Genomic DNA, 22,134 nt, shown 5'->3' with positions numbered 1-22,134 from the left:
AATAAAACATTTTTAAACTACCGCCAGATCATCAAAATGAAGATAAATTCCCGCCAATTTCCTTTTTTTTCATGGCAACAAATAAAAATGTTATATTAAACAAAACAAAAAATTCAACTAACAATAAAAAATAAAAAATATAACAAAATATGCATTATTTTTCTTATTATATAATGAATGTAGCCATAAAAATTATATCCCATTTTAGGTTCGTATGACTTTAAAATTAAAATATGTACAAAAGACAGTGAAATGGAATATCTTGGCAGAGTTACTATACTTCAAAATAAAATTTAAAATTGTCTTAAATATAAATCAATAGTCATAAAATACGAATTAATCTACAAAATTACTATCTATATAAGTATTTTATAAGTAAGTAAGTACTAATTATTTTTATAGCAATACTATTCTACTTATTTTTTATAGCCTACATAATATTTACTGTCATTAATCTGGCAGCATTCAACATCAATGTTTATTTACGTACTGACTGAAGTCAAATCACACGCAAATCACAATAGTCATTACGCACAAAAGCAAAAATTAAAAGTGTAATGATCTTGAATCCGTGAAGATGTTTTGGTACCCATGGTCCGAAAGTATCAAAAAAAGAGCCTGTCGATACCTTCTCCAGAGGTATCTTGGAAACTTTCTTGAAGAAAAACTTACTTTAGATCAGCTGAGTGTCGATTTATACAATGGAACAGGGACGGTTTCTGAAGTCAGCCTTGACTGTGAGGTAAATATACTCACATTATGATTATTTACATGTATAATATGGGACCAATAATTATTTGTTTACGAGTACACCATTGAAAATACTTCAGTTTGCGACCAATATATTGTTTACACTTTTCGTCCTTGCCAATTTTATGTGCGCTTAATTCATAGTAACGTAGCACGTGTCTTCCAATTTGTTTTGAAACAAAGGAAATCATGTTCAATCGGATTTATATTTAGAAAATAATAATACAATGAAATGGCTTACAAGTATAACAAGATAAACATATAATTCTTATAGATAAGCTATATATCAGCTTTTTTTTTCCATAATTTTATTGAAGACTGTATGTAATTTATTTTTCAAGTATAAAAATAAATTAGCATTACTTAATATACTTTATTCCAAATGACAAAAAATAATTTTCTGTTCCAATACATGATAATTCCACATTTATCCTAAACATAAACCTTGAAATTAATCAAATCAAGGTCAATTTTTACTATATTTTATAGTTAAAATTAGCATGGCCTCTTTTCAAAGGAGATAACATAAACTTCTTAAAAACTGTTGCCTTTACTTTAATTATAATAAAGATTGCCAATTAATATATTTAATTTGCTAGGCGCTTAATGAATTGGGTGATTCTCAAAACTGGCCGCTGGAAATAGTTGATGGGCAAATGCAAGAGATCACTGTGACAGTGCCGTGGTCAACATTACTCAAAGATGATTCAATTGTTGAGATTAATGGGCTCTCGCTCACTGTTCAACCAAAAGTACGGACAGAGCCAGGTAAGGGTAATCTACTCATTTATGAAGTTCCTTCTTTCAAGTGTTTTTGAAATATGTTTGATGAAAAAAAATGTATTTCAAATTATATAGTTATATAGTTATTAGTAAATTTGAAATACATACAATAATGCTTTAAAATATTTAATTAATCATCATCATCTCACCGATGAAGATACGGCTAGATTGGTTTATTTTAGTTACTTTCATAGCATTATGTCCTATGGAATTCTACTATGGGGCAGGGCTGCAGATATAGAAACTATATTTATATTACAGAAAAGAGCCATACGCTCTATATATAATTTACGTGCTCGGGACTCACTCAGAGATCTCTTTAAGAATATTGGTATCCTCACTGTACCATCACAGTATATATTTAATAATGTTTTACATGTACACAAAAACGCGGACTTACACACAAAAGTAGGAGATAGACACTGTTATGGCACAAGGAATAGAAATAAAATTGAAATGCCATTTTATAGGTTAGCTAAAGTTAAAAATTCATTTATGGGCCAAGGTATACGTTTTTACAATAGAATTCCTCATAGTATTAAAGAGTTTAGTAGTGTTAAATTTAAAACTTATTTAAAAAATGTATTAGTTCAGAGAGCCTACTACAGCATTAAGGAATATATGGAAGATGAAAATCCATGGAGGGTTGTCGCGTAAGAATAACAGGACAGTTCTTTGGCATATTATGATAATATATAATATTATGTAGTTAGATGTAAGTAACATGTAATGTAAAATTATATAGTATATGGACATGACTTTAAAAGAGCAACTATGGAGTTTCTTGCCGGTTCTTCTCCATAGATACTGCTTTCCGAATCGGTGGTAAATTTAAAGAATGTAATGACGATTCAAAAGTGCTTCTGGAAGAAGTCTAATTGAATAAATAAATGTTTGAGTTTGAGTTTGAGTTTAATCAATACACAATTAAAAAAAAAACAATTTAAATTTTTTCAAATGTGAAATATACTTACTTATCTTCATTTCACACATGAAATTATCTAGTGTCATCCATGTTGGAGTCCATGTGGTCGTCAATGTCCTCATCAATGCAATTGGCAGCGGAATGTCTCCGTGAGGAGGCTGGACCACAAGAATCAAACCCAGTTGAAGGCATTGAAATGTTTGCCCATGCTATTGATTCCAGTGAGTTGAATATTTATTAAAAAATACCTATCATGTCATATATTTCTATTTTTGTTGTTCCATTTTACAAGAAATAGACAAGAAAAAGAAAATTAAGAATATGTGGTGCTATAATTTATTAGTGTGTTTATAATAATTAATTTACTTGCATGCATATTTCAGTTTTAAGCAGAGTGAAAGTAAAATTTGTAAACACAAAGATTAGAATAGAACATGTACCTAAAAATGGTACAAGAGGCATAGCTCTGGAAGCTCATATTAAAAAGTAAGTAATTATTAATTTTTATATGTTTAATTGAAGAAGGCAAAAACCTAAGATGTATACATGTATGTATGCATAAATATTTGCTGTATGTATAATAATGTAGAAATTCCTTATTGATGTTTTGTTTTCTTCCACTCTAGCATTGACTACTTTGATGAGGCTGGATCGGAATCTGTACCTGAATCATCAGATACTGAAAAGAACAAAACATATGTAGTGTCCACATATACAAATAAGAAAATTAAATTCTCAGGAATAACATTTTATATAGACGAGTTTCCTTCCAAACTTCGGACAATGGCCCCAAGTTTGATCATGGAAAAATCTGCATCATCTCAAGCAGATAAATCTGAAGGCACTGCTGAGACACCAGATGCGAACTATCAAAGCACATTATCTGATGTTTTCTATGAAGCTAGAAGTGTGATATCCACAATAGATTCTGATCCTATAAGGGACATAATTGAAGATAGACATCCTGATTCTACAAGAGAAAATACGCCAGAAGAGAAGGCAAGCCAACCTGATCCCATACTATTTGCTAAATTAACTGGCCATCAGGAACTAAACTTAAAACTCAAACATTCTGAAGAAATAGAAGGCCCAAAGGTGGAGGTGAAAGTACTGTTGGGGTCTTTTCTTATTTTTATGACTCCAAGACAGTTGCACACTATTATGGAACTCTGTGATGCATTGAATCAACCAGATTTAGAAGATACAAGGTATTTTTTATTAGTAAATTTTATAAGTACATAAATTTTTAATACTTATGTATTTTTCATGGGATATCATAACTTTGCAAGTATTTTTTTAATAATAATTAGCTGAACAAAAAAAAATATGTTTTAAATAGGTATGTACATTCATTTCAAAAACGTGCTTTATGTGAGAAGAACAGTTTATCTATATTATCTGGAGGTAAATGATAATAGATAGATTTTCCATGATAAATCATTGTTTTGAAACACAAATATACAACTTTGTTTTATCAACTGCATTCAAACAATAGATAATAATTTTAATATTATGTCAATATTATATTATATTAAACATGTTTCTGTTGTGTTATTAAAATATAGTTTACATACAAGCTATGACTAGAAATTTATGTTATACTAGCTTCCGCCCGCGACTCCGTCCGCGCGGATGTCGGTCTTCGCGTGGATGGTTTATTTCTCCATTTTGAATAACTCTGACAATGACATCTTATAAATATCTATTGGACCCAAATACGGCTAGGTTTATAATAATACGCAACGTGTGTTCGCGGATCTACAGAACAACGTCTATGGATAAAACTGAAAAATTAAGATTAATTTTTTTTCTACGTATTTTTCTAGGATAAAAAGTATCCTATTTTACGCCCAGGATAATAAGGTATAATTATACCAAGTTTCATCGAAATCGAACCGTTAGTTTTCACGTGATGTCTTCACATACAGACAGACAGACAAAAATTTTTTTAATCACATATTTGGGTTTGGTATCGATCCAGTAACACCCCCTGCTAGTTATTTTTTCAATATCTTCAATGTACAGAATTGACCCTTCTACAGATTTATTATATGTATAGATAGATAGATTAATCTGTAATAATATTAACATCTTGATATTTTATATTAACAAAAACCGGCCAAGTGCGAGTCGGACTCACGCACCATAGGTTCCGAAATAACATATTTGTTTATTATATGTTGTAACTTTAAATATAAATTTTATATAGAAGCTTTTAGAAATTTTTTCTTTACGACAATTGATTTTTAAATTCAATCCACATTATGATTTTAGCAATATACCCATTCGACCCAGTGGAGTAAATGTCCAATGCAAACCAATGACTCAAGCAGATTTTCAACTAATAGAAGCGCAGTTACTTGGGAATTTGGAGAAAAGAGCCAAACCTACCACTATGCATGGCTGGTCAGGGCCAAGTATAGGTAAATATTACGGATATCTTAGTTAACAGATTGGTTTGATTCTGTAGTAAAACTTTCTGGAGAAAATTAAGTCCTCAATTTTAAAATTTGTTTATAGAAACTGTTGTTATTCCCTCTTACGTTGAAAAAGTTACCCATAAAATTCCCCATGTGGTTACTGCAGGTTACTGTCATACATGATAAATCAGAATTTTTAATTTTCTCGATTTTTATTTTGTACATATAGTTCCAGAGCAATCAATATTTTTAACGCTACCCTGCAATATTTGAAATAAGTACCTACTTTGTAAGTTCTGTAATGTTAATTAATAAATAATATTGCTTTAGAAGAGAGTGAGATGGACAGTGAGAGGTTCCATCCAATGTCGTCAGACGCTCAAATGTCGGAGAGTTTCAACTCGTCAGTTAGTTCTATGAGCACTAGTATGACGTCCAGTTTAAACATACCTACGGCCCAACCAAGGATCAAGAGAAATAAAAAAGGTACAATTATACTTTGTTTATTCAATAAAAATGAATCGGAAACAGATTATTTAATATTTATCTTCATACTCGACCGAAACTACGCCAACTGCGTAGTAGATATATTATAGTACTCAGGTAAGATATTCTATCATGCTATATTCAAAGCAACCAAATTAATTAATAGACCTAAATGTTTTGTTTATAAATTTATACTCAAATCTTTACTATTAGCAATCTATCTGTAATTTGTATACACTTTTCAACCAATACTTTAATTATATTTACAAATATTTATGCAACTAAAAAATTTACAGTTCCACACATAGACGGTGACCCCACAGCTGAGGTGTCCCACGTCAGTCTTCGAATAGCGTCTATTTCCTGTGTACTCTTACATAAGGTAATTAAAACATTGCTGTTGCATATATTTCAAATAAAATTTAAGCCTTGCACCTAATTTTAAATATGAATTTTCGAACATGTGATGATACCCTCGATATTCAATTTTTTAAAACAATCAATGCATTGTAGATCAGCCAATATTCAAGATCATTTTGAATGAATAATACAAAGTAAATATTTTCTCTTATTTATTTTAATATTTTATTTCAGGATATCCTTATACCAACACCAATGGGAATTACTTGTATATCAAATTCTTCCGCAACTAAGTTGCAACAAGTTAGCACTGAATTTTTCGCTCGCATCGAAACATTCACTAAAATGGACGAAAGAAAAGATTTGAACACCATCAACGAATCTTTAGATATTGCTACTGATTTGGATCATTTAAGGTATTTAATAATCATGCATTTTCCTGAAAGATTTATAGTACGTAATTAAATTGATTAGTGTGAATTTGTATCGATTGCTAATTTTTTTTTTGTATGATAATATATATAGTCATATTTTTGTCATTGTCTTTAATAAATAAATAATAGCTGTAAAAATGAGGCGAAAAAAATTTTTCGATCGTAAAGCACTCTCTGATGCTTCGCATCATGAGTCGTGCAATATAACAAATATTCATATTATTCCACGAAAGCGATTTTTGGATACCGCAGATCAATGTACAAGTTGATACCAATTGAATGTTTCTCAAATACTTTACCAATAACCATATAAATATTTTTTCAGGTTACTAGCATCAGAAATAAGTTTGGACGGTAGTGAGAAAGTGACGTCACACGGCAGCCAGACTATGTGCGAAGCTGCCGTAAGGAATGTTTTAGTGCGAGAATGCTTATACATTCATCCTGAGGATGAAGAGGTTCAGAGACAGAGCTACGATTTGATATATTTTGATAATGGTAACTTTTTTGTTTTAATATTAGTTTGTAATATTAATTGGTTGTATTATTAATAGTCTCAAAATTTATTTGAATGAAAGAAGGTACATATGTATTTTTACGCGATTCCATGACACGCCTCTTATGATTGTGCCATACTTTTTTATCATTGTCTCTTCTAGTTAAGACGGTTACATTTTATATGTGAATGTTAATTTTATTATTTATTATTATTTCAGAAGAGGATGAATCTATTATGGCACCACCAAAGTCGAATTTAAGAATGAACTTCAAACAAACATCCAAATACATGAGGATAGGCGGTGAAAAGAAACTCGTTTATCCTACTACTGATGTTGTGTAAGTATCAAGAATGACAAATCATAATACATATGTAATTTTAACTCAAAGTTTCTATAGAGTTATTTTTTTATGTCCTTAAAATAATCCTTTACTATTACGATAAAACATTATGCACATATTATAACTAAATGTGCATTTTTTTAAATCTTAAAGAATTAAGGTCACCCGCTCTGTCTCTATCTCTCTCTTTCTCTCTCTCTTTCTGTTTATTCTATTTCTATTAATTATTATTTTGTTTCAGCTTGAAATGTACCCCATTCCACATAGACGTAGAGTTGACACTAATAGAGCGAATGTCAGCGACCTTTTTCCCGACAAACAACATGGCGAGTGCGCCTGCGCAGAGTCAGCCGCAGAATCATTTTAACTTTACATTACATTGTCCTAATTTGAACGCTGTTTTGAGGTACAGTTTAGTAATTATGATTATTCAATGTATTTTTTATTGGTAAAATGACAGGCAGTAATTTAATTCACTCTAAAATTATTTTACTGAATGAAGAAATATTCTAAGTTGCAAAAGAAATCACTACTTCTTTTGCAACTTAGAATATTTCTTGTTTAATTGTATCTTTCATCCTATTAGTGGTTTATGTGGTTTGTGACTATTCTATCGTTCATTCCTATCTCAATTTGTCTATAAAAATAAATTTCTGCGCCACTCAGATTATATTATATAAGTAGTTCACCCTACAAACATATTATTAATTGAAAATGATAACATAATATTATCATGTATATTATTGGGTCCTTACATCCCGCTTGGGAAAGGTTAATAGCAAGTCACTCACTACCCATTAAAATAAAAAATCTAACACCATAATAATACAAAATCATCCAGGTTCCCAATAGCAGACCTGCGTCCAGGCATAAACCGCGACATTCGACGTGTGCGCAACGACTACCTTGTCTTCAAGTTCCAAAACGCGACTATCTCTTGCCAGCAAGTGCCGGCAACTCGACCTCTACCAACCACAGTAACGGTTAAAGCTACGACTCTGGATTTGTATTATCATGTAAGTAAAAAAAAGAACGTGTGTAACGAGCACACGTGTTAGAAGTAAAACTTAAAATCGTCGTCTTACTCCATGACGTGACGGTATTGCCATGACGCAACCTTGAAATTTTACTCTTAACGCGCCTAAAGAAAAATAAATTGCGTATATGTAAAGTACAGCCGAATGTTGTATAGCACTACTAATTTTAAGTCTAATTTATATGTTTAATTTTTAATGCTGTTTTCTAGGAAAATGAACATTTACCAGCAACTCACATGGCTCAAACTACAATGGATGACTCGTCGTTTGAAGGCGATATACTTAAAGGAAACACAACTACTCCTCTTCCTATGTGAGTACATATAGTATTTTCTTGAAGAAAACACAGCTAAATATTTTAACTGTTTTTAATTTAATTACAATGGAATTTTATATTAAAGTCAAGTTTCAGATAACCTTAAAATAAGGGTAATAAATACACATTTTGCATACGCTCCAAAACGTTTATAGATACTTTAAAAAATATAGTTAACTAAGAAAAAACTACCAAGGTTTTGCTCAACTCAGCTACGTTCAAAAAGACAATCCTTGGATATTATGTAACATACTGTTGTAAAATTTTGTACAGCACCGAAGATATCGACTTCTTAGACTTTTCTAAAGTAGTAATTATTATTTCCAGGATATCTATAACATTCCAACCACGGGAAACAAGCAAGGGCCCGTTCGATTCTCTTGCAGACGAATTTAACTTCGAACCAAAAGCAACCAACCCCATGACTACTTCGATGTATATAATGAATAACCTACGAAGCACACTCCCTAGCCCATTTAGTGGTAAGAAAATGGCGCATCAGGGTATTGGCAAACATGAAACACAGACGAAAGGTAATATTTTGTAAATAATTAAATAATTAATATAAAATATTGATTAAAATGCGCACTAAATGACTTAATTTTTTTTTAATCAAAATTACCCTTTATTCATTAGGACAAGAGGAAGAATTGATCGTCCCTGGTACGGACGAAGAAATGGCCGAATTTACAAACAGTTCAGTCGAAATCTCGTCAATTCATCTCGACTTCAACTTACCTATACTTAGCTTACAACTTGAGTAAGTATATCACACTTTATTATTGTTTATGCAGATATTTAAACATGTAATATTCAGGCTTCACATCTGTACCAATTTAAAATATGTCAAAAGCCCGGCTGGCTCTCTTAAATTAATTAAATTAAAAAAATAGTATGTATATTGAATAGTCTCGAGGTAAATATACAAACATGCAAGTGCACATTACATAATTACATTCAGAAATCAGACCTATGGAATCCTCAAATAAAAATAAACTCAACTCAAAAATTTTATGAACAGATCGAAACAGCTATACGAGATAATTTACAACCGAATCAACTCAGACCTGTTGCTATGGGAACCGCGAGTAACAGAACCGTTTGATATCACGCCGCACATCTGCGGACCGATATACCCAGCATTTGGCGTTTGTAAAGGATATGGTGAGTTGAAAAAATACTTGAGTCTTTTGTGGCGGGTTCAAGCTTGTGATGCATGTTAGACATTAGTAACGAACATTTTTTTTTTTATTTATTCACAAAATGTTAAATTTGTATCAAATTAGTAAAAAAGTGTTTTTTTTTTGGTTTCAAACTTGCGATACACTTTTAAAGCATGAGTTACAAAGATTAATTTTTCTAATGACTCAAAAAATTTGCTACGTTAAGATTTCACATAAAATTTTAACAAAAAAATAATATAGGTCGTCTTTTACACTTTAATTAACTACATCTCTACTAATTTTGAAGAACTGAAACGTATTCGGCACGATATTTATAACTAAACCACTTATTAACTCCATCCGTTATTATTAACATGATAAATATTCTATCAATAGACTCAGATTCAGACAGTTCATCATCAGAAGAGGAGAACTTATATTACTCTACGTACGACCACAAAGCAAGGAAAAATTACGGCAACACGAAACCATTGCCAGAGAACAAGGAAAGCGAGTCGCATAACTTTTGTCTGACGCTGAAAGTTGGCAAGGGCTTGCTCAGTATATACGCTCCTGTTAGGGTAAGAAAAATTCTCATTATTATTTCTATACTTTTCTTTTTGTTATATTAAAATTTTGTTTATAATTTTAATCATTATAATCTAGAAATTATTGATAGGGAAAAATAGAAAATTTTACGTATCAGCGTACAATAAATGAACAATTAGACTCGAAATCACGCACAAATTGTCCGAAGCTTAACTCTGCCTACCCTTGATTTAGGCAGACTTTGAACACTATTTCGACGAAATATGTTAATGGTTGAGTTTGTAATGTTATCACTTATCCGAATAAGTTAATGTGTAAGATTAAACAACGCCCTGACATTTAATGTGTGAGTTTAATTTTTATTGTAGTATGTCATGGTTCTAATGTATCCAGCCTTTTATTTTATGTATCTTTCCCTTCTCTGTATGACATTTGGTAAACCAATGTAATGTTAAATAATTTCAACCATATTAACAGGATAGTAACAAACAAGTGGTGCCCGGTCAAATGGGAGAATTAGTGCTTGAAGCGCAGAAGTTATCAATGTGCCAAGTTAGTGGTCTCAACGGACGGGCTAAAACCGCTCAAATGTGTTTGAGAGGCGGCAAGATGACTCTTTATCATGAACGTGAGTATTCTATAGTTTAGAAAAATACATTTTAAAATGTTTTCTTGTCTTTATAGATTAGGAATGATGATTAATTATCTTTATAGCATTCTGTATATAAACTAGACTGATACTAATATTTTAGTTTTATAGCATTTGAGCTTTATTAATATAATTGTTTAATGAATAAAACATAAAACCAAAAGAGAAGAATAAATTTGATTGCTCTGGCGGAATCACGGGTCGCCCCGGACTGGCACAAGACGCGTGTTCTCATCCCGCCTCGTGATCGAAATTTTTCTATTCTTTAAAAATGTATTTACACTTATACTGTTGGTGATACTTTGCATCTGGGAATGGATTCTAGAAATAAAAAAGTTAACAGAACTTAGTCAAAGCAAATATATGGTGTTTTAACTATACAATATCTTTGCAGCTATTCTAACAATTCCATCAATCAAACCGAATTTACGATTACATGGCACTGCTTTACCATCCCACCTCAAGAAAACTATATATCCTTCGAATAAAGGTGTGTTTATAAAGGAAAGAATGGAACCAAAAGATATGTTCACATTGGCGTTAAAGACTGAACCGAATAGTGATACACCTGGGCTAAAGGTATTATTATTATATTGTTACTTGTATTTCTACGAAAATATATACATTTTTTTTTTACAAAGTGTGCGTATTTGTTTAGATATTTTTCTCTATTTTCATTTGAAATTGGAAAGTAATTTGTGAAAATATTTATTTGATCTAATTCTGTAATCTTATTTTATCTAGTTAATTAGTTATATTATTATTCACTCAATACAATAATAAAATAATTGGCATTCTTAAGCAAACAAACTGACAAGTATTTATATTTATTAAATTTCCACAGACAATTTGCATAGCGCTCGGCATAGAGCAAGCAACTCTACGTCACAGAGGCGACAAAGGCATAGCATGGTTGAATCAATTCATGGATATATTGGACGTCCTAGATTATCCTGTTCCTGGATACACACCATCTACTGTGCTGTCAGAACTGCATGTACATGTCTGGGATTGTGCTGTGGACTATAGGTATTATTATATTGATGTTTAAATTTGAAAATTTTATAGGCTGGCAGAATTTTTATGAATTTGTACCTAATTTCCCGTTAATTAGGGTCATATTGCTACTTTAAAGGAAAATATTTTTGCAGGTAAAGGAGTATGTAAACTGAATTCGCAATTTAAACAAGAAAACGCACGCATGACGTGCACGATTGACGCACAACATTGTTTAAATGTTTTCTGTCACATTTTCTATTTGGAATGAACTCTGTCTATTTTTGGTAAAATGATTTCGATTATCATAAAAATATAGTCAAATACATATTTTTTTACAGACCTCTATACCTACCAATACGAACAGTAGCAACGTTAGGAAACTTCAGCGTGTCAAGCAACCTTATACCAGAAACAAACACATCATACCTTCGATTCTTAGCTCAAGAATGCACCTTATTCCTATATTATGTAAACAACGCGAAACCAAATACACCTGTACCACTAGATGATGAGAAACACCCAGACATACATAGAGACTATGTGTGTGTGGTAGATGTTGGACTATTTGAACTGTCCCTCAGAATGGCGGATAAAACTAATGGGGTAAGTTTTTATTGACTCTTATTGTATCTATTCCTGTGCCCTCATCTCGATTAGCCTTGTTTAGCCGGGGTATAAACAAAAAAAATGTTGTGTGGTTTTATGAAACCACGGTAAAAGTGAAACTGTTCGAACGGTTCCGAACACTGCTTTGTGTAGCGCATGTCGCGTGTCGGTCGGCGACATGCGCTACACAGACCAAAAAGTTTGAGACGATGTAATAAGAGTTTCACTTTAATATTGTCCTCTTTCAGTTAGTGAAAAAACATACAAATTAGAAATGAAATTTTTATAATGTTAGTTAAATAAAAGATGTCACGTAAGCAGGAATAACTATTGATGAATCTTCATCAATTGTTAAGTGATTGCAGCTCCAAACTTAAAATATTCATTTTGTCAAATTTATTCGTCCTTTGATATTTGTACCCAATAAAATACTAAATTTCAGGACTAAATAACATTTCTTGCTACATTTTGCATTACCAATACTAAAACATCAACTTTCACAGTCAAATGACCAGCCCCAAGTGGATCTCACAGCATCCAACAACATGGTGAACATGTACACTTGCTGGGATTCAGCGTCAGCGCTGTGCCGCTTACTGACTTACGTAGCTTCGGATGGAGATTCAAATCCGCCATACATTCGCTCGAGACACACTAGTATATGTTCTGATCAGCTCGAACAGCTTGTTGGTAAGTTGCTTAATAGATAATTTGCAAAAAAAAGCAACTTGGTAAGTAAACATGTACACATGCTGAGATTCAGCGTCAGCGCTGTGCCGTTTACTGACCTACGTAGCGTCAGATTCGAACCCGCCATACATTCGCTCGAGACACACTAGTATATGTTCTGATCAGCTCGAACAGCTTGTTGGTAAGTGGATAAATAACTTATATTCATGAAATTTGCGATAAAAAGCAACTTGGTGGTAAGTAAACATGAACACGTGCACATAAATATGACTGATTTTTAATTAATATTGTACTATTTGCCGCAGGTCTTGATGACAGACCAATGGAAGAAATTAGAGAACTTTCGCCCAGTGAAATTCAACAAGTTAATGAACTTATGGCAGAGGCTTTGAAAGAAAGCCCAAATAACACAAGTAAGCTCTAATTTCTAATTCTTACAGTTTATTTTACAATAAAAAAAAATGTTAAAAATAATACTTTTTTATAGATGAAGAAGATGAATTGATCAGTTCGACGGAAAAAGAAGGAGTTGAAGTGTTCTTCTTTCCAGATGAATCTAATACGAAACAGAAACAGATTTCTGAATGCGCAGACACGGAGTTGGAAACACAGGGTATAGAAGACCAAGAATGTAAGAGCATAGACATAGTGGAACAGGCGCAAGAAGCTAAACCAAATATTCAAGTGGCCAGAGATTTGGGTGATCCTACACTCACGCCAAAAGCGTCACCACGAAAATCTAGGCGGAAAAAGGTAAAAAAATTAGAGCAATTACCTTTTTTTATAAATGTGTAGGGAATCTGTTGTTTAGTTGCAGCCATTTATTTATAGCAATATTGCAGCTGTATATTTCATAGCGTTTATTTTCATAATTGACTGGTACTATTTCTCCACATATTATACTCCCATTTTTTTCTTACATAAATTCACACTCACCAACAATCCTCGAACTTACACGTGTTTAAACCAGACAAACATAACTTAATGAATCCTCATTTTCAGGTAAAATCCGGCGGAGACGGTAGCAACACGGATGACGAATACTGCATAGTGGATACGCAAGCGTACTCACACGATAACGAAATGGACGAGCCCGTAGTGAACTGGATTGGTCCGGGCCCAGTGTATATGGTCGATAACCATTTTACAGTACCGGCGGCTAGGTCGGACGTTCTTAAAGCGCCTAAGAGTTTCCCGCTGCCTGTTTTGAGGTAAATGGTTTAGATATAAAGTAGATATTATATAGATAGATTTTATAGTGATTTTATAGGTGGAGATTTTTTTTTTCACTTGAAGAATGATATTATCTTTTTAGCACGAAAGCATTTAAACTAAAAATTAATGAATATCTATCGCCGAGTCTGCAATCTTGTCCTTGAAACATTTTTTTGTTAAAAATACATTTCTAGAATTAGTAAGTTATTATACACTAACTCAATTTTTCAGATACACACTGTGCGAAATGAGCCTAACATGGAATATGTATGGTGGACATGACTTCCGCCCGACAACTGCAACCCCCAAGAAAACTGTGAGCATTGAGGTCGATCCAAGGAGACAGGGTTCTCCTACCGCAAAGTAAGACTTACTTCAACTTTACATTGATTCAATTATTAAAAACTGCCGACCGGCCAATCAAGGACAGTCTTCGAACTGTTGACAATTTTAGGCCGTCATATCTACCAAAAAAATTCAACGGTTGCACTTTGATATATACGAATAATGAATAATAATGTATTAAATTGTAATAAAATGTTACGGATCACAAAATTTCAACAGTTTGCTATCTCATAATCAAACTGTTTTATAATCCTACAGCGATAAATCTAAAATCTATTTATCATTAAGGAAATACCATTATTCTGGTACAGACGCAGCAAAGACTACGAACCGTACGAAAAGAGCGTGGCGGTCGCAGCTGCTATGCGTAGCGGTGTTAGCTGGTCCGCGGGCAGTGAACGTGTACGACCCGCAACCGTAGCTCGTACGGACCCCAGAGCACGTGGTGGGGCGCTGCGTGACCACCATACTTGTGTGAAGCTATGTCTCACTAAGGTATACCATATTGTATCCCATAGATTCATTCAACTAGATACCCTACTTAATTGACTGTAGCGTTGTGAGCTGGTCCGCGGGTAGTGAACGTGTACGACCTGCAACTGTAGCTCGTACGGACCCCAGAGCACGTGTTGGGGCGCTGCGTGACCACCATACTTGTGTGAAACTGTGTCTCATTAAGGTATACCGTAAAATTAAAAGTAGTTTGTCCACTGGTCAAGGTAACGGTCAGTGCGTGCGTATTGCCCGCTGCCGTCGCGTGGACCGACCTGCGAGTATGGGGTTAACATATTGTGTGTGGAGATCTGCCTCCTTTACACCGCATCCGGCTCGAAGGACCAAAAATATAAATATAGAGGTTGATTGGTTTATGGGTTAACACTTGTGCTCACAATTTCGAAGATCTTTCATCAATTAGAACAAAGAGAAGGACAGAATATGAATAAATAGCATACAAATGTATATAAATTCTTCTTCTTTTCTGAAAAAAATATCCTTTTAAATATCTAGCCAACATTAACTTGTTGCTTAAAAAATTGCCTTCTGTAAAAAAAATATTTATCCTTCAGGTAAAATTCCAACACGAAGTATACCCGCCAGGAGGGACACAAGCGTCTCGACAAACGTTAGCAATCACCAAGATAGAAGTACTGGACCGGCTTGTTTGCAGCGACATCAATAAGCTTCTCAGTCAATATAAGCTGAAGGACGAACCTGAGAGAAAGAATGCGCATATGGTAAGATAACTTTTATTTATATTTGGTATTTCGCGTTGTAGAATGCTAAATTTTTTCCGCCACTTCCAGTAACAGAATTTAATTTGGTATCCCGTATTGAGTATGATATATTTATTATTTAAATACGAAATAATTTACAGATAAATAAAAACATCTTTAATCTGCAATTTACTTTAGATCCCAAATGTTACTTGAAATTACTGAAATTTTTATAATCACTTGACATAATCCCAAACATGAACATGGTGAATTCTCAAGAAATCGTTACTTTAAGTCTAGTCACTAATATCTTTATCTAGTAATATCTTTCAAAATATTTTATTATTTATTACAGTTAGTAGTGAAAGCTGTACATCTCAGAGCGGATGCCGCTTTACCAGCACAAGAGTGCTGCCTCAAAGTATCATTGTTGCCGCTCAGGTTCAATCTGGATCAAGATACGTTAGCTTTTCTAGTTGGGTTCTTCTCCAAGCTAGGCACTGATGAATCTAGTGGTGAGATAAATGCATATTTTTTTATTTAAGAATGATGTAGACTTTGTTTTGTCAAAAAATTGAAAATGAGTTCCAATTGCATCGGCTAGCAAAATTTCTATTTAATAAGAGCACACAGCTCTATTCTGGTATTTTTTCAAAGATCTTTATAGAATATCCTTTTAGATATTTTTTCTTGATTATTTCGTTTCTGTTGCAAAATTGGTATTTTCTAAACGCATTTTTACTTTTATATCTAACGAAATAAGATAAAAAGATTGTTATTGCACACCCGTAATTAAACAACTAATTACTAATACAGAAGAGGAATCCATAGTGGGGGCAACAACAACGGAATCGGGAGGTACAGGCGGTTCGGGAGGGTCTCGTCAAACGACTCCCACGCACCGGCCGCCCGTCATGAGCATCGCGAGCCATTTGCGTGACCCCCCGCCCACGCCTACTTCGCTTGGGGACGCGGATTGCCTCTCGCTTAATGAAACAGGTATTATAGCACTTTATTTTTTAAGCTACCCTCACTTGAAAGGTAGGCGATAATTGTGAAAATATAACGTCATTTTGACATACACACCAACACTTTATGGTAATTTACAAGTTTTGTTTTCCGATTCATAAGAGCGATAAAAAGATGAAAGTTTATAAAATAGCAGTTTTGCTGAAAATGCAGGCATTTTATGAACAGCTTTGTAATAGTTTTAAACCTATCAAATATGTCCTTAATTTTTTACACTTTATTCTTATAAATACATTTAAAAAGACATAGTTCATCTTTATATCATCCAACATTATTCTAAATGTGCAGTAATCCGTGATGATGAGCCGCTAATGGAGACGTATGAAGCAGAACGTCTTGTGTCTGAAAATCTGATACAATTAGAGGAAGATTTTCAACGCCTAGCTGTTAGTCAAGAGAAGACAACAACTAAACTGCCCGATACTGAACCCGTGGATGATTCACCTATTTACTTCAGGTATTTGTTGTTAAAAAAAGAATCACTTATCAACATCTTAAAAGCATGACACAAACTATGTCGAAATGATTCGAAAAACCTATGGAAGATTTATATCAATCTATACTTAGAAAAAAGATGTAAATAAATAAATAGTTCTTGAAATTATGTGATAAAATACAATCAATTCTCTATATTTTTTATTTCAAATTTGTGTTGCTGTTGCTTTTTTGTACTCAAACTCAAACGTTTTTTGTTCAATTAGACGTTCAAGAGCAACTATAGAGTTTCTTGTCGGTTCTTCTCCATAGATACTGCTTCGGAATCGGTGGTAAATGTTAAAATATGTAATGACGATTCGAAAGTGCTTCTTAAAGAAGTCCTATTGAATAAATAAATGTTAGACTCCTTTTAGAAGCACTTTTGAATCGTCATAAGATATTTTTACCATTAACCACCAGTTTGGAAAGCTTAGCTTTGGTTTTTACTTATTTATGTAAATAATTTGAAATTTAAAACTATAATCTTATTAAAATTTCAGGCGCGTAGTATTTTCACCCGAAGTACCAATAAGGTTGGACTACGTCGGCAAGCGTGTAGATTTGTCTGCCGGGCCGGTGGCCGGTCTGCTCATGGGTTTGGGACAACTCAACTGTTCCGAACTCACGCTCAAACGACTTGACTACAAGTAAGTAGATTTTAATAAAAGAGTATAAAGGGTTCGGTTATTTCCCTGAATTGAAACTAAAAATTTAATAAAAAACAAATATAGATTTTCCTCATGCTTTGTTAATTTATTTTCTCGTTATGTAAGATTTTATCGGAGATTTTAGTTGTGTTCTCATCGAAACTGATCAAATTTTGATGATTGAATAGAATGCAGTAACACGTATACACATACAAGTATTTGTTACAAAAAAAGTTACAAACAATTTACATTTATTTTACACCACACATTTATTTTTTCCTTAGGTTGGGTCTTCTGGGCTTAGAAAAGTTAGTTCAATGGGCGCTACACGAGTGGCTCTCTGACATAAAGCGCCATCAGTTGCCAGGACTCCTCAGCGGTATTGGGCCTATGCATTCCTTACTACAAATTAGTGAGTACCTCTATTCTATTAAATATTAGTTAAATGTAATGCATTTAATAAAAACATATACACAAATATAACATTAAACATAAACAATAAAAATATTATTTGTCATATGTGTTTTCTAAGTCCCTTTAAATTGACACAGTTTTGATTTTCGCATTAAATTAATTCATCGGTTGACACAACTTGATAATTGCCTATTTAACATATTTTGAAATTTAAGTTACGTTTCTTGTAAGAATCTCCATTTGTAGGACGCACGCACGGTCACGCACGTACGGTCCAAAACTGATAACGCATTCATGCGCGTGCAATTGCATTCGTCACCTATCTGTCTAACTACCAGATAAGCTCAAAAATATTCGGAGCTTGTCAAACCTATTATTAATGCCGTTAGTACACCGACACATTCGCGTGCGGCAGCGAAACAACGAAAAATCTGTCAGTAGTGTGGCAGGATTTCGCATATGATATGTCTCACTCTAGCACATAGATAGATGAAATATTTGCGTCCTTGTCAGTATTATTTCGCAAGGAACTGCGAAATGGCTATTACACAGACGCATTGCGAAAAAGTTGCGAAAACATTGCTGTGTACTAACGTTCCGCAGATATTTCGCTACGCAGTAGTTTCGCACAGATTCGCTGCCGAACGCGAATGCGTAGGTGTACTAACGGCGTAATGATGTTATCTTCACAGTAACCGGCATCCGCGACCTAGTATGGCTGCCAGTAGAACAATGGCGGCGCGACGGGCGGCTCGTGCACGGGCTGCGGCGCGGCGCCGCGTCCTTCACCGCGCGCACCGCCGTCGCCGCGCTCGACATCACCGCGCGCCTGCTGCACCTCGTGCAGGTCAACACACACACACACAAACACACACACACTCCCCACGCCACAGTCACACATACACACACACTCAATGTATCCCCAGGTGTACATACACCAACAACGCCTACACTGCTTGTACACAGGATATCGAAGTCGACACAATTACATGCACACGAACATATTGTATACACACATAGCTAAATAACACGATACACCGTCACGCACGACACAATTCTAAAGCAGTGCATTTTTATTTTAAGATGATATACCAAATTTTTGATACTTTCTTATGAAAAATTCCTACAATCTACATACATGTCGCATCTATACAACTATATATACTGTACATTGTAATGTTCAATGGTGTGGTACAATAAATGGTTAAATAAATAAATATGACCAGACTGACCGGTTGGCTTGGTTAGTAGTGACCCTGCCTTCCAAGCCAGAGGTCGTGGGTTCCATTCCCACCCAGGGCAAATATTTATGTGATGAACATAGATGTTTGCTGTGTCTGGGTGTTAATTATCTATATAAGTATTTATTTAAATAATATATTATGTATGTTTATCAGCCATCTGGTTTCCATAACCCGGGATGGGATCATATCGTGCCGTGTGTTAAAATTGTCCTGAAATATTTATTTAATTTACAGGCAACAGCAGAAACCGCGTTCGACATGTTATCCCCGGCACCAGTATTGCCGCTGACTGCGGGCGCGCGCTCGCGGCGTCGGAGACGGGAGCACGCGCGGCAACCCGCTGATATACGGGAGGGGGTGGCTAGCGCGTACCTTACTGTGAGAGAGGTGGGTTTTTACGAAGTTATATTATATGTATTGTTATTTTATTACATTTTATTGTACATAGGTGAAAAAAAAAGAAAAAAATTATTATTATGTAGCACATTTGGCAGCCTTATTACTAAGCAGTGATCTTTGCGGGGAAACCACTGGAAGAAATTAAAAACACGAAATATGTAGTAGGAAAAGTTTTAAGTTTTAGGTGAGCTGATGAAATGAGAAAAAAATAAAAAGAAAATAATACACACACTTACACATAATGTACATTGGTTTGTTTGATCGTGACAAATCGAGAGCTTTAAGTAATTATAATCATGTATGTTACTAGGGTTTCGCGGAAACAGCAGCGAGCATGGCTGCAGCAGCACGTCGTGGGCGTGGTGCGGGAGTACTGCGACAGTTACCCGGCGCGGCTGTAACTCCGCTCGCGCTAGCCGCTGCGGGCGCGGCCGACCTGCTGGGGGGCGTGCGAGCGGCACTAGCGCCCGACTCGTGCCGCGACCACGCGGACAAGTGGCGCCGCAACCACGCGGACGGTGAGCGAAGCGAAGCGAAGCGAAGCGAAGCGAAATATAATATACGAAACTAAATGCAATTTGTGGTACACTTTAGTGAAAAACTATAACACTTTACTCAGAAACATACACAGAATTTTGGGCTTTGACATTGCAACGACATACTCCGAATGATAAAAATGAGAAAGTAATACTATCTGTCTGTTCTTCACATCTGAAGCCATATGCATATGCATTTGGTTGTACACTTTAGTGAAAGTCAATAACACTACACTTGACTCAGAAACATACACTTATAATTTTGGGCTTTAATATTGCGCGGACAGGAACACTCATTCCTACGAATGTTAAAAATAAGAATTTGATACTGAATCAGTCTTTTACACAACAATTCACATATTTCACATGTGTTTCACACTCACGAATATAATTTTTTAACTAGAGATACCACTAGTTAAAAAAAAATGTTGTGTGGTTTTATGAAACCACGGTAAAAGTGAAACTTTCCGAACATTGCTTTATACCTACTCGGCAGCCGACCGTCACGCGACATGCGCTACACAGACCAAAAAGTTTGAGACGATGTAATAAAAGTTTCACTTTAATAAATAAAAAGTAACCGAATTATTTTGTTTCAGATACAACAGATTAGTCATAAGAAGCTCGCAACCTACTTAATATAATGATCTCCATGCATATCCTTCCCACGGTGACGGTTCATTTTAGTATCCAAACAAATTTACACAAAAGACAATTGTCAAGGGAATAACATTTTCAAAAATTATAATCATTTGTTTCAATGTTATATTTTTATATTGTATAGTAAGATAAAGCATTGAGCCTAGTCTATCTTATTATAGATCTGAAAATATGAATTGGAAAACTGCAGGTCAGTTGTCCTTCAAAAGCAATATTTTGTGTAATGCTTTCTATTGAAGTAATAAAAAGCAGAGGAGAATATATAAATTGAACTTAGGGCCAGATATCACATATTCCTGTTTCATTCTAAAGAAATCAGTTATAATTTCATCAAATTTAAGACCTATGTTTATATAATTTCAAATGTGTCTATGTAAGCCTGTAGCAAAAAAAATAACTAAGGGCTGTTTTTTACGTCAAGTTTATAAGGAATTTTTTACCCTTTTGATTTTACCTCGCCTCAATCTGTCAATGTTAATAGGGCTCAACTACTATTTAGTTTCAAAACTTGTAAATAAGAAAGGTGCTTGAATATTTACCTAGCATTTTAGAGCATTTAGTAAATGATATCTTTAAATAAATAATAAAATATGTAAATATTTTTTATATCTTAAACTAAATCAGGATCGCTAGGTGCCATGACATTGTGTGAACGTTTTCTTACAAGATGTATAAAATTTGTTGAAAATAACTGTTTTGTGTTGATTTTTAATTTTATGTAAGTGGTTTATTAGAATTCTGGCAGTAACCAATATTTTATCATTATAATTATTATGTGATATTTAGAATAAAAATATTAGAGGCAAATTTTATTTCTACCTTTGAAAAGGTATATTATAGTTTCTTTAATGGTTATAAATGTAAACACTGTATTCATTTTTTTATATTTAAACTACAATAATAAAGTGATAGAAGTGATATAAGTTGTTTTATTTAATACATTTTCA

The 22,134-nt window shown here is 33.9% G+C and overlaps 1 protein-coding gene across 3 annotated transcripts; it reads left to right on the top strand.

Annotated features, from left to right (window-relative positions):
- Positions 1 to 465: 465 nt before the first annotated feature.
- Positions 466 to 22,096, top strand: Atg2 (Autophagy-related 2). Of its 3 annotated transcripts, none has more exons than XM_089706683.1 (38): positions 466 to 742; positions 1,350 to 1,518; positions 2,539 to 2,679; positions 2,842 to 2,944; positions 3,085 to 3,666; positions 4,733 to 4,881; positions 5,212 to 5,364; positions 5,661 to 5,746; positions 5,959 to 6,140; positions 6,484 to 6,656; positions 6,875 to 6,995; positions 7,240 to 7,404; positions 7,840 to 8,014; positions 8,245 to 8,348; positions 8,679 to 8,884; positions 8,988 to 9,111; positions 9,373 to 9,515; positions 9,911 to 10,095; positions 10,541 to 10,691; positions 11,107 to 11,291; positions 11,557 to 11,741; positions 12,050 to 12,314; positions 12,821 to 13,007; positions 13,313 to 13,420; positions 13,495 to 13,760; positions 14,010 to 14,218; positions 14,454 to 14,585; positions 14,879 to 15,062; positions 15,635 to 15,802; positions 16,137 to 16,296; positions 16,598 to 16,780; positions 17,099 to 17,267; positions 17,788 to 17,934; positions 18,219 to 18,346; positions 19,041 to 19,195; positions 19,827 to 19,979; positions 20,302 to 20,509; positions 21,127 to 22,096. In XM_089706683.1, the coding sequence occupies exons 1-38, from the start codon at positions 578 to 580 to the stop codon at positions 21,138 to 21,140; spliced, it is 6,483 nt and encodes a 2,160-aa protein (XP_089562809.1). In that variant the 5' UTR covers positions 466 to 577; the 3' UTR covers positions 21,141 to 22,096. The 3 variants fall into 3 exon arrangements, with proteins under 3 accessions (XP_089562809.1, XP_089562810.1, XP_089562808.1); XM_089706684.1 differs by having other exon boundaries at positions 5,209 to 5,364; positions 16,613 to 16,780; XM_089706682.1 differs by having other exon boundaries at positions 5,209 to 5,364.
- The last annotated feature ends 38 nt before the right edge of the window (positions 22,097 to 22,134 follow it).

Source organism: Colias philodice, chromosome 18, assembly GCF_061535455.1.
Source record: "Colias philodice isolate Cphi_HAF_F1 chromosome 18, ilColPhil1 Martin Lab GWU primary, whole genome shotgun sequence".
Taxonomy (NCBI): domain Eukaryota; kingdom Metazoa; phylum Arthropoda; class Insecta; order Lepidoptera; family Pieridae; genus Colias; species Colias philodice.
Note: the sequence above shows the minus strand (reverse complement) of the source record. Positions and strands in the feature narration are given on the sequence as shown.